Below are 18,527 nucleotides of genomic sequence, written 5' to 3'. Positions count from 1 at the left end.
TTACTGTGTAGTTATTTATTAGTAGATTTATAAAATGCTAACAAAATCTTTTGGACCGGAATTTAGGTTATACAACTGAATACCCAATGTCGTAAAACTTTGAATTTCAAACAGTCATGAAAAATGTTTGTGAGTTTATGGTGAACTGTTTTATTTTTTTTTTTATATAGGTAGATTAACTAAAGATAAATCTTTTATTATTTAATTTATCCTAACTAGATAAAGTAATTTTTTACCAGAAACCACTCTTAAGCTGAAAATACTCATAAAAATTAATTCTATTTTCCGGGAATTTTTTTTATATACGGTGAAAAACTTATTAACAACGCGAAATTCAATTTTTAAATCTTAGATATAACAACAAATTTTTTTTTATGAATGTCTAACAATAAAATAATTTACAATTTTTATGATTTTGACGTATTTCACTTTTTTGAACAAGTGATTTTTATTGCACTCGATTATGAATCACAAACGTTGCTTGTAGCATATGGTGGTGGAGCCAAGTGCAGTGTCAACCAATTTTTACTTTTTTGTTAAAAATAATTAATGTTCATAGATTGCATAGATATAATAGTTTCCAATGTATGATCATTTTTTATTTATTTTATAGAAGTTAAAAAACTTTAATTTTATAAACAACCTAAAATTATTGAATCAATGGTGACATTTTATTTTTTATAAAAAAAATTCTCTTGTTAATATAAAATTGTACATTAATTAATTAAAATGAATGCTGTAAGATTAAGTTCTAACTATCTATACATAATTAATAGTTTAATTTTTACGTTTCTAAATATATGAGAGAAAACGCATTACAAACAAAACTTCAACACTTATCAAATAATGAAACAAAAATTAAAATATATTGCCCCCTCCCCCTTTTGAAAAATTTCTCCGGACGCTCTTGGCAGCTAATGAGAATTTTGAGTGATGTGGTATATAGCCACATAACCCTCTAATATTCAACGATAGTTTTTAAAATCATGTTTCAAAAATATTATTTAACATGATAGTAAATAGACAATAGTTAAGTACGAGTCACAGTCCAGAGTATTTTGAATATTACACACATTGCGATTGAAATATATATTATCATTATTTAAATATGCTATGTACTTAATATAATATTATTTATTATATTAGAACCATACACCGTGATTTAAATCATATAATAATCAAAATAAGTATATAGATAAAATGCAATTATTATGAACAATATCATATTTAAAATAATACTATTTAGTGACTCATAGTAATTATATAGTATGATTAAGTGGTTGAGTGGCGTACAAATTGTTTTCTCTGAGCCAAAGGTCGTCGACGATCAGTTGACGCAGAACTGTTTACTCTGTTCTTAACTGCAAACTGAAACAACGGTTTAAAAAAATTGTTATCATATTATTGGCATTAGTATTATTCTATACTAAAAAAAAAAACTATGCTTAATAATTTTTTCTATCATACTTCATTTCTGTGTGCATAAATACATTTCGTGAACTTAACCGCTTTTTCGCATTGGTCTTTATCAACTAATAGAATGCAAAGACACTTCATTATTACATTATTATTTATGTGATTTAAAAATATGAATAGGTATCATATGTACATGCCTTGTTTTTCACATATTGTTATAGCCGTTTTCATATTAGATGGAATTTCATTATTGGAATTGGGTTTCGCCATCAATTGTTCCAATGCCTTATCATTGTAACCTCCATTTCTAGTGGTCTGGATAAAGAATACAAATTTTAATAGAATTAAAAATATTAATTAATATCAAATAGCAAATAGTAATATAATGATATTTAAAACTAAGGTAAAACTATTTGTTAGTTATAAATTTATATATTTTTAAACTATTGAACATGTTAAACAATTAACATGCTTTTAATGACAATTTCAGAAAAATTTTCTTTTTGACTTTGATATGGGTGGTTAAATATGAGTTCAAGAATTCAATTATCAAATTCAAAATTGATTAGCAATGCAAAAACTTTATTTTAACTTCAAAATTATTATCGTAATGCATAAGAACAGTTTGTATTGTTAAAAGCTAATAATATTTATACCTATGTGTACTATGTAGCCATGTATGAATCTATACAATATTTTATAACAACATGTTTTTAATATATCATGCATATTAGGTATATAACTTAATAAAATAACATTAAGTAATCAGATCTAATCTATCTTTTAGAAACTTGAAGATATATAATTTATTAGATATGTCATATATTTCAGCATCAAATGAAACAAAATTTAAACAAATTCATGATTTAAATCTCGTATAATAAATATTAAATATTATAAGCTAGTAAATAATAATAATTTAACAAACCACATTAAATCGCAACAACATGCAAGCAACATAACATTTTGCTTCTCGGTCATTAACATTTAAAGTATAAACAGTCAATACTCTTTCTAAACATAAATACATTTATTATAATAGTTTATTATACATTTAAATTCTTAATAGTGTGTTTATATTTTACTTTATTTTTATACATATCTGTAGGTATTCTTACATTAAATATTTATAGTTTGTAGAAAAGGAAAAAAATTAAAATTTACAGTATAAAACACACCATTTAGAAATAAATATGTATTACTATAAACTAAATATGTATAGGTACCTAATTATATTTACCTGGTGTGACGCCATATTCTTTCAAGCATTCTCGTGAAATATTTCCAAATAATCTATTGAATTTTGGTTGAATTTTTTTTTTTGTTTGTTGGCCCTGAAAAATAATTAACAGTCGAATTTCAAATAAAAATATAGTAACTTTTAAGTATTGTACTACTATGCTCTTTATCATTTTAAAATAAAACTCAAAATACTTTTAGATTTACCAATAACATTTTATATTTAATATAATGCATATTGAAAATTATAAAAAGATTTTAGCACTATTTAACTTTTTTAATATTTGAACTTTAACTGTCATTTACTTGTCTGTCAATAATATAATAACTTATAATTATAGTCTTTAGTACCTATTATAGTATGTTGTAATGCTTAATTATTAGTTAGGTTTGGTTATACATAAACAATGAACAATAAAATTAAAATAATATATATTTATACAATATGTATTAGTAGGTACTTAAAATTAATAATTTTTATAAAAAATTTAAAGCTAATTATAAAAATATAGTATAACTATAATATGCTAACCTTTAAATTACATATTAACGTAGAGAAAAAAATTAAAACAATTAAGCAAAAAATCTTCATTTTTATTATAAAATACTACAGTGCAAGTATAGATGATTAAAACATACAAAGTATAATGACTTGATTTTTCGGATTTTTTCATCAATATTCATATTTGTACGAACTGTCAGATACTTATCTATTTAATAACTTCCGTTCTATAATATTATATTATACATATATGTAATAGATGCGATAAAATACGTTTCCTACTTATGTACCAATTTAAAATGATTGATTACGGATGTCAGGAAGTTACATAATTGCTTTTGTGTTTTGTGACATTTATGAAAATATAACTCAAATCCATACTACCTTGATGAACACATTAGTCCATTATTTGTTTTATATTATGATAATATTTTTTGATACTCTCGGTATATTTTGAATAATAAAATATAATTATAAATAATAAATATACATTAGTTATTTTTATTTAAAACTATACAAGTTAGATATCTCCAAACAAAATTAACATTATTTTTTTAGATTCTGAACGAAGTGATGAATGTATTGATTTTACAATGATGTGTTTTTTTTTTTTTTTTGTCTGTGTACAGCATAACTAGTCGAAATAATGCTCCAATTTCAAACTATGGAGGTGGTTTCCGATGTAAAAGTGAATATCCTTGGTGCATTATAGAGGTAAAAAGTTAACATTTTCCAACAGTTTTCAAAAAAATCGAGAAAAACAAAAAAAAAATGACGGAAAAACGGCAATTTTTACGCAAAACCAGTTTTCGACCAAATCGATTTTTTTTTATGGTTGTAATTCAAAAACTAATCACTGAAAATACTTGAAATTTTCACCAAATGTTAATGTCAGTAGTATCTGTATATAGTTAAATTTTCAAAAAAATTTGACTTTTTTTGAGTTATTTATAGACCACTGAAATTTTCGATTTTTTTGAGAAATTTTTTTTAAAGTATCGATAAAAAATTTTTGGATGACCAAAAAGTTTTGAAAATTTAATACAAGGTTCCTTATAAGTTGTTTTTATTGTAGCTAAAAAAAATTAAAAATCGTTAGTCACAATTTTTTTTTATAAGAGTTTATAGTTCAAATTTTTACGAAATCTGTCGAAAACGCGAAAATTTGCAAGTAATTTTGAAGTTGAAAAATCATAAAATTTTTTTCTTTTATAACTAAGTTTTGAAAATTTGGTACAAGGTTCTCCATACATTTTTCTTCAAATATCTGTAAAAAAAACTCTACCGGATTCAGACAAAAAAATTTTATGAGTGTTTGAAATTTAAATTTTTACAAAACCGCGTTAAATAACGGTTTAGCCTCAAACGATTTTGAACATTTGTTATTATTCAAAAAGTATAAGTCGTAGATACTTGAAAATTTTACCAGTTATTAATATTCGCGTTTTCTTTACGTGATTTAAATTTCAAAATATTTTGACTTTTTTTGAGCTATTTATAGACAACTGAAATTTTCAATTTTTCTGAAAATTGTTTTTTTATGTGTCGATAAAATCTTTTTGGCCCTATCAAAATACTTGAAAATTTAATGCAAAGTTCCTCAGAAGTTATTATTATAGTGATTAAAAAATTATAACTTATAAGAATACAAAGGCACAATTTTTTTTTTATTAGCATTTAAAGTTCAAATATTGATAAAAATTCGTCAAAACTATGAATACTTGCAAATTATTTTGTAGGTATATTTCATAAAAATTTTTGTATAAATAGCTAAGAGTTGAAAATGTAATACAAAGTTTTTAATAAGTTTAGCTTACAATTATTATAAAAGAATTTAAATTTTGTTGTATTCAGGCCATTAAAACATAAACCACCTTTTTCGCCAACCACTAGAAATTATATCCTAGGCTGACAAATCATCTTCGTTCAGAATCGTTTTTCGTATACAATGATAACCATCATTGGATTCAAATTTAACACTCCTATAATATATAATAATGATCCATACGGCACCTAATGTACAGCAGAGCGGTACTCACTTGCCCGGTTTTTTAAATTGAGCTGTTATTTCATTATTCTTGTTTGTATAATAATTTATCACAGGTATAATAAGAAGTAAGAACCTGTTGTTTTTAGTTTGTCTTATTTTATTATTATCATAAAAAAAAAACGATAATAATACGATTTAAAAAAATAACGGAAATATGATAACGAGTGACTCTCCTAATGGTAAACTCTGAAGTATTGCCTAATGTAAGGTAAACGTACACGGATTTGGTAAATTGAGTCCCATATTATTATTTTTAGGTAAACTGAGTCCCACCAAAAATTTAGTCATAGGTAAATTGAGTCCCTCGTAAAAAAATGAAAGAGGTAAACTGAGTCCCTTGTAAATATAAATAGTTATAGTAAATATTTACCCTGGTAAATTAATAATTCTTCTAGTAATTAATACCTATTGTCTAAATTAATAATAATTGGTAATCAATTTTTGAATAAATAATACATAATATAATAATTTATAATAATTAATTTTGTCAATAATAATACTAATAATAATAGGTAATCAAATTTTGAATAAATAATACATAATATAATAATTTATAATAATTAATTTTGTCAATAATAATACTAATAATAATAGGTAAATAGTGTCATCTTTTCAATAAATAATACATAATATAATAATAAATTTTGTCAATAATAATAATAGATAAATAATATACTTGATACCTATTAAACGGGCAAATATTTTAATGATACAAGCTTAATAAAGTCAAGTCTACTGATTTCATTATTTTTGTACTTCGTCATTTGTTCTCTTAGTATATTCTCCTTTTCTATATTATGTTTTGATTTTTTGCACAGTTCTTTACTTCTTATTTGAATATATGTATTAGATTGGATTTCTTTGAGTGCATCAATAAAAATATAAATATTTGGATGTGAAGTATAAAATAAACTATTCAGCTTCGCGTGAAATGATTCACAACTATTTGTTGTACGATTAGATATAGTCGAAAATTCAGCCCAAAGATTAGGCGGGAATGTAGAATCTGATGCAATGTATGTTTTTAAAATATAATCAGTAAATAATTTTAAATTTTCATTTGTAGGAAGCTTTGGCATAATATCTTCAATGAAACAATCGTAAACATCTTTCGGACTTAAAAATGGTAAACCAAAAAAAAATTTTAAAAAATTACTTTCCTCCGAATTTCGTTTTTTATAATTTGAACTTAAGCCAAGGCATTGTATTTTTCTCCACCAACTTTGGCCAAGGTGAAAACGACAACCTTTAATATTTATTTCTGGCCAAACTTGTTGCGCGGCATTATGTATAGATTTTTCAAAATCAATAAAAATATATTTTATAATATATTTGTGATCTTCAAAACTATCAATAACTGTGTTGGAATCATTGATTTTCAAATAGCACTTACACGTACTTAAGGAGCAAGTCCACCGCTGGATTTCATTTTTTAGCATTTTATGGAATCGAAATTTGTAACCATTAGAAATAAAAATTGTTTTATTACGTTCACTTTTCATTATACGTCCATTATAATGTTTATATAGATGTGCTAATATGCTCGCAATAACTGATGGTGCACGACTGTACGTATAGGGAATATTGTAAACTTATCTACACTAATCGTGGCTAAATACGATAAGATAAGTATCTTATTAATACGTGACATTGATGTGCTTATACACTCGCAATAACTAAATAATGATGCACGACTGTACGTATAGGTAATTTTGAAAATAAGTCTAATAATATACGAGAGACTCAATTCACCACTTTAATTTTTTCACAAGGGACTCAATTCACCACTTCTAATTTTTTACAAGGGACTCAATTCACCACTTTAATTTTTTCACAAGGGACTCAATTCACCACTTCTAATTTTTTACAAGGGACTCAATTCACCACTTTAATTTTTTTACAAGGGACTCAATTCACCGCTTTTGAAAACAGTATTTTAGTTTGGGACTCAATTTACCTACGCCCAACGTACATGCTAAGTCTCCCGGGTTTGTATAATAACTTCATTTGAAAATTATAACTGCATCATTATAACTTAATGTTTACAATGGCATGTACAATGAACAATTAAATTTTTTAACATTTTTAAAAAATCACTATAAACTATATTAAATAAAAAAAAAAGTAACATCATAAATCAATTTATTTAGCTGCGAGTTTTAATTATAATCATAGTTGAGATATACTAATAAAATAAAAGATCATTATTTAATTAAATAGAATATATATATTTAATTTTAATCTTCTCATATTATTAACGTATTAATTAGAAAAAAACTTCGTATTTATTTTTCGATCTTTATAATCTATCATTATTTTTTTGCCTTATAACGGTTTCCACTAAACAGCTGTAATACGAGTATAGGCACATCTTTCTATCATGATGAGTTCAAAAATCGTGCGACACGTTGCCATGGATACAGCGCAACGTACTATGTACAAACAAATACTGTATCCAAACATAAATTAAATAACACTAGTGAATTGTGATTCTACTATCCTTAGCTGTACTATCACTACCAATTGTTTTGAATTTTGATCATTATCATATTTTACTTACCATTAACCAACTTACATAACTATGATTATACTTTAGTTAGTAAATTCAAATAAAATAATATAATCTATATGTAATTGTTCATTAAATGTTTTTTTTTTATTTATAATTTTTTACTAATTTATTAATTATTGTTGTTTAATAAACTGCTGTGCAATATACAATGTCTACACCAGAAGAAAATAAAAACTTTTTGGAGGAAGATATAATAAATACAGAAGAAAAATCTGATACAATTGAAAAGTTTGACAGAATCTAAAATTTTGCAATTAATTATTTTTAATTTTAATTTAATTTTTATACAGTGATTTGCCGTTAGAAAAACTATTAAAATTATCGAAATCTTTCAAGACTGGCGTTGATGCAAATTTGAATAAATTTAAGGTAACTAATAATAATACTATAATAATACAATTATTATTAATTATTAAATTGTATTATATTAATACCATTCATTCAATCTTGTATATTTTCTTTTGATTTATTAGGATGAAAAAATGTCCATGATTAATGAAATGTCTAATATGAATTGTCTAATAATACCAAATGAAAAACATATCGAAATAAATGGTTTTTCTAAGAAGCGATCACTGAATAAACACAATAAGGTTTATAAATACTTCTTATAATTATAATAGTACATAATGAAAGAACATATATTTTTATTTTAATAAACTTCAAATTAAGGAGGATTCCGAAAAGTTGTTATTGAAAGAAGACTGTAAAACGCTTAGAGTTTTAGAACAAGAATTGAAAAATGTATTAGATTCCTTTGATATCCAACGCAATAAAAACGAAATCAAACAAGATTTACAGGTTAGTAGAAGTCATAATAAATTATCATAAACTTGTTTTTAAACATTTTTAGGAAAAAGAAAACGACTGCACACCATCTATACAAAATAAAAACAGTGAACCACATCATATTATAAACTTTGATGAAAAAGCGAATTACCTTAAGAGGATCCTAGAAGTAGAAAACAAATGCCAATATTGGATAGACAAATATGATGAATTATATGACAAATATTTGCTACTAGAATCCAAACATTTTCACGTCGAAAAAGAAAATTGTAGTAAGTAACAACGTGAATGTCAATTACAAATTTATCATATCGCGTACATTTTATTATACACGATTTTCTTGAACTTAATGTATAAAAAATCTAAAATATTAGTGATAAAAATTTCGATTTTTTTTTTTTTTTTATTATTATTATTTAAAGAAGAAGACTATTTAGTATCGCGATTAAGATAAATAATATTTTAAAAATAAAAATTGCGATATTTGTGATAATATATTATATAGATAAGCACATCATTGATATATAAATGGACAATTTTATTTAGGTTTTATTCTACAGTATATTTATGATCATTCTAATCATTAATTATTAACATTTTACTAAAGCTTATAATATAATTTTTATAACAAACCCTGTCCCCTTCAAAAAAAAATAATAATTCTAAATATGTGATTAGTATTTATAAATAGGGTCATTTTTTTATTTTTTATTTATTTGTTTATTTGTTTTTTTTTTTAGTAGTTTCTTCAATCGTAAATATATTTATAAAATAATATTCAATACTTATTTTAGATTATCAGATGGAAATTTCAAGAATTAAAATGATTGAAAACGAAAATTCGCGTCTTAACCAAGCAATAGACAAATCAAATCGTGGTAAAATTTAACATAACTTTATAGCTTTTAAACATGACTATTTTAATATTTTTTTTCAAAACATTTTTGTAAAAAGTGTACCCATTATTAATTATCATTTTAATAAAAACATTTTCGTGTGTCTATGACAATTTTTATTAGTATAATAATATTATGTCACAATAAAACAATATTTACTATTATTAGTTCGTAAAGAATTAGAAGCCGCACTAGAATCATGCCATGAAAATGTTTATAAATATCAAACAGACGTAGAAGTTGCCAGGTGTAAAGTTAAAGAAGCAGTTGAAATAGTAGAAAAAACCCATTCAGAAAAAGATAAACTTTTAACGGATTTAAAAAAATCAAATGGTTATTATAATTTGTAAAATTTAAAAAGCATGTATTTTATTAAATCAATTTCCAATCACTATTAAATTTCAGAAAATATTGCCAAATTAGAAAATGAGCTTGCAAATTTAATACAACAAGCGGGAACAAAAGTTAATTTGGAAGTGGATAAGGTGAAAACCATGTACAAAGCCAAATTACGTGAGGCTAATGTTGAAATTGAGTTTCTACGTACGGTGTGTATTATAAATTCTTATTAAATACTAAATTAATAAAATTTTGCTAATTAATTAAATTAAGAAAATAAAAAAAGCTATGCATGAATTAAACTCAAATTTATTAATGTTGAAATACATTTAGATGTACATAATTTTAAATATTCTTAAATTGACGAACTTATCTAAAGAACTCTATAAATTTCAGGAAAAACAAATAATGTTTAATAAAAATCAACAGATATCAAAAGAGTATGAAATTATAAATAAGAAATATAAATCTATTACAGAGAAGTGTGAAAAAGAATCAGATATATACTCTAAGAAAGTGACAAAACTTACCCAACAAATCAAAGAACATGAAGTCACATTCAACAATTTAATAGCAGATGTTGAAGTTCTAAAAGAAACAAACAGGCAACTACAAGAGAGGTGTGTATAAAAACGCATACCCATCTATCTTTTTACAATTTCAAAACTTCTTTATAACAATCGTCATTTCTATTTGAATTTATAAAAAATAAAAAATAATTTAACTAAAATTAAATAAACACCAATTTTTTTAATGAACACCTTAAATTCGATTATGGCAACCTAAATAATATTAACATTTGAATCTTAGCAAAAAAACTAACCAGTAAATTTTAAATATAATATATAAATTATATCAAAACGTACAATTACAACAATTTATATTTTAGTATAGTATTATAGTATATTTTAATAATGTTAAACCTATATGGCCGTATAGTATAGTATACCAATCGTATGAATATTATTTTTTAATATTATTTATATTATTTTACTTGTAAAAAACTTTAATATTTAGGCAGGTGTATCCAAAGCTATTTATTAAATTGAGATTGCGTACTACCATATAATTTTAACTGAAATTGATTTATATATGGATTTAAAAATGCATCTATTGTTACGAAATTTTAAGAGCAGGGTCCAAGGTATTAATTATTAACCACTGGTTACTTAATAATTCTGAAAACTTTTATTCATATAAACATATAAAAAAATATATTGTTTTTAAAAAACGACAAACTTTTTAATGTTTACAGTTATGCGAGAAAAAAAACTAAATATGTAATGGAAATAGTATTTTTAAAAGATACAAAAAAATCACTAGAAAATAATTTAAACAAAGCAATAAATGAAATATCTGAAAACAATAGAATTATTTTGAGCGCAACAGATAGAATAAAAACATTGGAATTGGAAATTAGTAAATTGTAAGAAGAATACAGTGATTAACTGTTAAAAAGTACTATATTTAAAAATTGATAAAAACAGATTGTATCCAGTTTATTATATGACAACTAATATTAATAAAACAAATTTTAAAAATATACCTACATATTATATTTAACGTTAATTCTATGCAACAATGTTTAAAAAATGCCATGCTACAATTTTATGATTTTAAAAAAAATTTGAAATCAAAATATAAAATTGATCATCAGTTATTATTATTCTAATTCGTGCAAAGTCGTATAATGATTCACAGGAAACTTTAACTATTTCGAAGTTTTCAAGCATTCAATATGTACCTACTATAAAATATGCATATTCTAAAATAAAATGAAAATATCAATATTTTTTAGGAAACGACCAGAAGAGAATTTTGAACAAAAAGAAATGCAAATTAACGAGCTTAAAAAACATGTTGAAGCACAAAATCAAATGATAGAGATGTAAGATAAGTTATATTAACATTTTGATAAACTATTTTTTAGTGATTTAAATAAAAAATATTAACTTATAGGAATAGTGGAAACCACATATAATAATTATTCATTATTAATTAAATTATAACACTAATTCATAAATTTTGAAATGGTCTATATCGATATTATAGGTATACTAACCGTATAAGTACTGCTTGCTATAATATATAGATCGATAATCTATACGTTTAATACATTTAATAAACAAGCCGATAACGAAAGCAGTAATAATCCAATATCTATAAAGGCTATAACGCATTCTGGGTTTTTACATTTCTTATTAATTCAATTTTTTATTATTACTTTAGCAACATAATAAACATATAAAAATTTTACAACCAAAATAACTAAAAAAAAAGCATTTATATAAAAAAATCAAAAATAAATTTATTTATACTTGGAATCAGAATAACGTGAAACAAATTCATACATAAAAATTAGATTTCTATTATTAAATTTCTATTATTTATTTAATATTTATTTATATTATTATATTTCTAAAAGAAACCTTAAATCCGAGCCCTATTTATAAACATAGTTAAAATTACTTGGTAGTTTTGTGGGTACTTATATACCTAATTATTAATACTAATAATAAAAATACTTTAAACTAAATTTATTTAAATTATAAACAAAATTACAGGTGGAGAAAAGAAATGCACCATATGATTGAAAGATTTAAACACAAAATCAATGAACTAAAACATCACTGCAGTAAACTTTATAAGAAAAATGGAAAATTAAGACGAATAATAAATAATTCAAAACCTAATTATTCGTTTATTAAAAAAAAACGAATACGCAATAGAAGAAGGAATAAAAAGTAGGTACGAGAACTGTTAAATAATACAATCTAAAAGTACGTTTATTGTCCACAAAAATTTAATATTCTATTTTTTTTTTTTTTTTTAGTTCAAATATTTCATCAATGTCAACGTCAACGTAGTTCTCTGTGATAGATAATAATCGAATAAATTATTAATAGATTAAATATTAAATTGTTTATTATTTGGGTTTTGAATAATAATTTGCTTTCACAAATGGCATTTTTGTGATCACCATAGGTATCTTCTGTCCTCGAACCTCCGCTAGTATATCCGTTCCGTTTTTGACAAATCGACTGTCAACATAGCCCATGGCTATGTTTTGGGATAATGTCGGAGACGGGCAACCACTAGTCACCGAACCGATTTTTTCGCCGTTCACTGGGTTAAATAAAACTGCTCCGCCCCTGACCGGTGCACCTTGAGCTTTTTGAACGAGACCGACTCTCTTGCGTCGTGCGCCATCGCTCAGTTGTTTCAGAATCGCAGAAGCACCAGGAAACCGTCGTTCGTCTCTTCTCTTACGGCCTGAGAAAAAATTAAATAACGAACATTTTATGCTATGAAAACAAAAAATATATCTATTATATCTTAAAATGCGAAAATCCGGACGGTGGATGGGACGGAAATATTGGGAGACTGGGAGATAAAATAATAAACAAGGAAGGGTGTGTATTGTGTATATTATATACAAATCTATATAGGTATATAAATACATACTTATGGTCCACATCAACGCAGCTTCGACCGGCGTTGTATCAATGCTTATATCTGATCCATGCAAACACATACCGGCTTCCAACCTGCAATCGAAAATTTAATTATCATGTACGTCATGATATCATTATAATATAATTATAGTCAAAAGTGGAGTGATGTTGATAAAAACAGTAATAATGAATAATTAAATAACAAAATAAAATAGATTGAGTCGATCGATTACTGTGCCTCAGAGTGTCTCTGGCGCCCAGCCCAGCCAATTTCACGTCGTCGTGGGCGACGAATGATTCAGCGATCGCCTCGACCCGATCGGAAGGCACAGATATTTCGAAACCGTCTTCGCCGGTATAGCCGCACCGGGTGACCCGGCAGTCCGGCACACCGCAGACCGTGGCCGTAGTCGAGTCCATGAAGTATAGCCCCGACAGATCGGTGGATTTGCCTACTACTGACTGCAACACGCCCGCGGAACTGGGTCCCTGCAAGGCTAACAGTGACTGTTCATCGCTGTCCAAAAACTCCAAGCTCACGTCTTGGCCGCTCGATTTGAAAATAGACTGAAAACCCAACGAGAAGACATGATATGGTGATTGTCGGTGTTGTCATAAGAGAAAAGCTGAGAATGTGTTGACAGATCCGAAATTGCGAAAAGAGTGAAGACTTGTGAAAAATAGTATGTAAGATTCTGAGCTGAGCGATGAATGTATTGATTTAACAATCATGTGTGTTCTTTTTTGTCCGTCACCACTTATTGGAGTTGTAAAATGCTTCAATATTCAACTTTGATTATGATTTTTGATAAAAAAAAATTGGATCTATTTAGTATTTGGTTTACTTTATCAAAAGTTATAATTTTCAAGTACTTAACAAAATGATCGGGAAAAACAAAAAATGCAAGAAAACGCCAATTATTATGCGAAATAAGTTTTTGACAAAAACGATATTTGGTTTTTTTGTTGAAATTAAAAAAATGAATAAATAGAGACACTTGAATACTTCATAAATATTTATATTATATTTTTTTTAAAAATGGTATTCATGATATTATTTTTGTATTTTTATGTACCTATATACATAGACATTTAATTCTTCTTGACTTTTTTTAGTTTTTTTCTATGTTTAGTAAAAATGTTGTTTTTTTTAGCAAATATAATATTCTTGTTATTTTGGAACCTTTTCTATGTAAGTTAATCTTACAGCATGCAAAAATATTGAAAATATATATTAGACGTTATTCACCAATTGTTCAGTTAACATTCGCATGTCCTGTTCCTTGCAACCAGCGTTAGTCACCATGTACAAATAATCACCATTGGTTTTCGTTATGATCAAATCGTCCAGTATACCACCCGTCTGGTCGTCTATAAACAAGCTCAGCGCACTTTTTCCCATTCCCAGATCTAGACATCGAATTGCATCGATAAAATAATATAATATTATTATCAACATATCCGCAAGCGCAATTATTATTCAAGGTAAACAATAGTGGGTACAGGTACGTACGTGCATATGTTTTAGTATTATTAGTAAATCCATGAACCTTAGTAGCAGTATAGGCAACAATTCGTAATAGCCTATATAGTTTTTTGGATTGTAGAAAAGGAGAGCAACCCCCTTAAATTGTATGAACTTAAAAGTTTTAATTGTTTTATACAATATATATTTATTATTTTTTTTTTTTATGATTATTTATACACTTTTGAATATTAATAGTTAATAATTAAATAACCTACGATATACGATATAGACTATAGAGTATATACCTGTAAATAATGAGACGTATCTTAAGATTAGTCTCAACATTTTGAAAAGTAAATTTTTTATAGAAAATGATAATTTAAGTGTAGTAAAATATTTCAAGTTTCTACGATTAATATTTGTTGAATAACGAAGTTTCGAGACACATTATTATTTTAATTTTAAAATACCTTAAATGTTGTCACATTTTAATTTATTTCTCATAAAAATTTAAGTGACTATGTTCAGTATTTTTTTAATTTCTAATAAAAAAAAACTAAATAAGACTTGTGATAAATTTGCAAGCCTTTTGCTCACCCTGCCATCGAATTACAGTCATGACGTAGCAAATTTTGTGGAAATTTTTGTTTTTCCGTACTTACTCTGTACGTCCGTAACGCAAATCTGTTCCATGAACTGTTCCCTATGTTTGCCATGAATTTTCGTCTGCAACATATGCGAAACGTCGAACAAAGAACACTGCCGACGTGTGTGGAGGTGCGAGGACGCTATGCTATCGGCATATTTGACTGGCATCATGTAGCCAGCGAACGGCACCATTTTACCTCCATGACGGACGTGAAACTCGTGCAATTTCGTTTTTTTCACATCGTTTGCGTATGATCGTGCTAAAAATAAATCGGTTACAGGATATCATAATATACCTACATGTAGGTCGTGTCCGCTATCACCGAAGTAATGTATTGTTATAGTTTATGGTATCATAAGATATATTATATAATTAATATATATTTGTATGTAAACACCCACCAAGATGCTCCTATGACACTCACCCGATAATCGTAGTTTGCAGAAAAACGTTGGTCTAGAATTCAGTTTAAACAGCGACATGGCTATGAGTTTGGTCTTAACAAGATTGGACAATACAAACACAATACATGGACCGATTAAGTTTTTAATCGAACAACGTCGATTGCTTTGTACACATTACTACATGAATATTATTCAGTTATAATCTATAATAATATAATATGTATACATTTTATCTTTCATACCAAGGCTATCTAACGTTCACAACTTTTAATGTATATCAATTTTTATCAACAAATATTATAATAGTACAATTGATAGGTACTATTATTAAATAAATTTAGGTATGTGTTATGTCAAAGTTCAACAATATTGATAGCTACATAAAACGAAAATATACACACCTACTTAAATATTTTAGTATACAATACAAATAATAGGTCTTGGGAGTAGACAAGAATATTAATGAGATATACAATTATATATCATCATATTAAAATATTTTAGGTAATTAGTATTTAATTAATTTAAATCGATATTATTAAACTAAAAAAAGCAAAAAATTTAAATATTTAATTGTGTATACTAAAGATAAAAGATCTACGCAATGGATTTAGAAAATATGAGTGATATGGTAACATAAAAATGTTGGTAATTAATATCAATATATTAATATTTATAATTTGTAAAAATAGCCTGAATATAAAAACCCTAAATCCAATATAACATATATTTTATCTTTTTTTTTTAATTACCTATTTGTAAAGATTTTTATCATTTATATAAAAATTGTAATAACTGAAAAATAACTATCAAAATGTTTAAATAAACTATTATCTGAATAATTTACAGTAAAATAGGGAAATTTCGTTTAAAAATTAATAGCTTGTATCACTACAGAAAATTTCTCGAGTAACAAAAAAAAAAATCGCAATTATTTTAAAATATGGTCGTATATTTTACATTAATTATAGGTAAGGTATTATATCTATTGTATAATAAGTTTATATTAATTATAATTTTTGGAATTTTTAAGTATACTTAACGACCATATTTTAAAATAATTGCGATTTTTTTTTTTTTTGTAGTGATACAAACAAGCTATACTTAGTATACAAGTATACTTAAAAATTCCAAAAATTATAATTAATATAAACTCATTATACAATAAATATAATACCTTACCTATAATTAATGTAAAATATTCATCAATATAATAGTAAAATAAAATAAAATATTCATTTTTATACTAGAGTAATTTTTATTTTAATAATTTACTTACAAATTACATAAAATACTACGAACTCAAAAAATCGAATAGTTGCTTAAATATTATTTTCAATCATTATTGAATAGTTGGTTACAAAAAGAATATAAAATTATTTGATATCTAATAGTTGGTTAAAGAGTCGGAACATCGTAGGTACTGAGCCAAATAAAAGTTACCAGCCACAGGTGTTCCTAAATTGTACTTCAATGCAAATATTTTAATTGAAAATTTCTCACAATGTTCGACAGATCTATGTAAATAGTATAACCAATATATTACACTTTTAAGTAATTAATAATCAAAATACACGTTAGATTGGTTAATTATTTAGATATAGAATAATATATAGACATAAATCTAGAAATTTATAGTTCATGTTAATGTTTAATAATATATTAGCAAATTATCTATTGCTTAAACACATTTCATCGAATGACAGTTTTGACGGTTATTGGTATACTAAAAACACGTAACGATTTAGTCCTACGAAATTGTTAATAATTGTTATTTTTATCTTTAAATTAAAAAAGTTATTTTTTATTGATCCTTCTATAGATACTTTAATCATTATTATACCTGTTTTTGGCTGAGGTCCAAAACCTATATACTCGGAGAGCGTTTCTCCTAGACTCACATGACCACCGGGAATGTTTCTTTCCAACCAATGATGCCATTCCCTCAATGTAGGTTCAGCACAAGTCGGAGCATCAGGTTGTTAGTATAAAATCAAAAAAAAATATTTTAATATGTTTTTTTAATTATTAAAATTATCATATATTTACCAGTCAAACATAGAGTATACATAGAATTATAACATTATTATAAATACAAAAACATTAAACAACCAAAATATATTACATACACGTATAACATTTGCAAGTGTATTTGTACTGTAATAATTAAAAATTATGTGACTGATATAATATAATAAAATATCCTATCACAGTCCTCAAAGTTTTTTACAGTCATAAAGTATTCTGAAATTTCATTCAACAACAAATTTTTTTGACATTCAATCAAACTTTTAAAGTAAATATTAAATAATTATCACTCCAAATTTGTAAATTTGTTTTAAAAAATTGTATAATAATATAGGTATATATTTATTTTATAAAACAACGTGAAAGTTTGATAAGAATATTACAATAAGCATGTATTATGACTACCTATTATGATTTATGGAAGTAAACATTATGATTTTTGACTAGGACACACAAGGCCGATCTGAAGAGTAGGCAAGGACTAACAAGGAAAACTAACAAGGAAGCTGATGTATCATGGGCGTCTTCAGAGTTCAGATATTAGTTTTTGAATAATAGTTTTTTTTTTTAATGATTTGAATAAAATTATCAACAATAATGTATAGAAAAATTAAAAGTTATCTTGAGAAAACCCATAGCTATTACATACCTAACCTATACTTAACCTGAACTAGAGAGGGTACATTAATTTTCCTTGCTCAGAGCGCATAGTTCCCTATA

The 18,527-nt window shown here is 25.2% G+C and overlaps 3 protein-coding genes and 1 pseudogene across 9 annotated transcripts; 1 reads left to right on the top strand and 3 right to left on the bottom strand.

Annotated features, from left to right (window-relative positions):
• Positions 1-635: 635 nt before the first annotated feature.
• On the bottom strand, positions 636-3,309 carry LOC114129137 (general odorant-binding protein 19d). Its single transcript, XM_027993775.2, has 6 exons — positions 3,188-3,309; positions 2,657-2,750; positions 2,345-2,430; positions 1,614-1,731; positions 1,468-1,532; positions 636-1,368 (listed from the first exon to the last, which is right to left on the bottom strand). Exons 1-6 carry the CDS (start codon positions 3,245-3,247, stop codon positions 1,273-1,275), a joined length of 519 nt encoding a protein of 172 aa, XP_027849576.1. The 5' UTR covers positions 3,248-3,309; the 3' UTR covers positions 636-1,272.
• Positions 3,310-7,681: 4,372 nt separating this feature from the next.
• Positions 7,682-12,781, top strand: LOC114129145 (repetitive organellar protein-like). 6 transcript variants are annotated; one of them, XM_050197880.1, is made up of 14 exons: positions 7,717-7,802; positions 7,941-8,007; positions 8,070-8,148; positions 8,253-8,372; positions 8,452-8,580; positions 8,633-8,840; positions 9,363-9,446; positions 9,633-9,797; positions 9,870-10,012; positions 10,200-10,423; positions 11,059-11,229; positions 11,602-11,691; positions 12,368-12,547; positions 12,637-12,772. In XM_050197880.1, the coding sequence occupies exons 4-14, from the start codon at positions 8,262-8,264 to the stop codon at positions 12,668-12,670; spliced, it is 1,539 nt and encodes a 512-aa protein (XP_050053837.1). In that variant the 5' UTR covers positions 7,717-7,802; positions 7,941-8,007; positions 8,070-8,148; positions 8,253-8,261; the 3' UTR covers positions 12,671-12,772. The 6 variants fall into 6 exon arrangements, with proteins under 6 accessions (XP_027849591.2, XP_050053835.1, XP_050053838.1 ...); XM_050197878.1 differs by having other exon boundaries at positions 7,685-8,007; XM_050197879.1 differs by having other exon boundaries at positions 7,686-8,007; positions 12,368-12,551; positions 12,637-12,781.
• LOC114129146 (aminomethyltransferase, mitochondrial) lies at positions 12,562-17,789 on the bottom strand. Of its 2 annotated transcripts, none has more exons than XM_050197882.1 (6): positions 17,623-17,789; positions 15,389-15,634; positions 14,508-14,668; positions 13,497-13,825; positions 13,269-13,351; positions 12,562-13,076 (listed from the first exon to the last, which is right to left on the bottom strand). In XM_050197882.1, the coding sequence occupies exons 2-6, from the start codon at positions 15,564-15,566 to the stop codon at positions 12,730-12,732; spliced, it is 1,098 nt and encodes a 365-aa protein (XP_050053839.1). In that variant the 5' UTR covers positions 15,567-15,634; positions 17,623-17,789; the 3' UTR covers positions 12,562-12,729. The 2 variants fall into 2 exon arrangements, with proteins under 2 accessions (XP_050053839.1, XP_027849593.1); XM_027993792.2 differs by lacking the exon at positions 17,623-17,789 and adding an exon at positions 15,800-15,979.
• Positions 17,055-17,614, bottom strand: LOC114129152 (phosphatidylethanolamine-binding protein 1-like; annotated as a pseudogene).
• Positions 17,790-18,527: the final 738 nt, after the last annotated feature.

The sequence above is a fragment of the Aphis gossypii genome, chromosome 1 (assembly GCF_020184175.1).
Source record: "Aphis gossypii isolate Hap1 chromosome 1, ASM2018417v2, whole genome shotgun sequence".
Lineage (NCBI taxonomy): Eukaryota > Metazoa > Arthropoda > Insecta > Hemiptera > Aphididae > Aphis > Aphis gossypii.
Note: the sequence above shows the minus strand (reverse complement) of the source record. Positions and strands in the feature narration are given on the sequence as shown.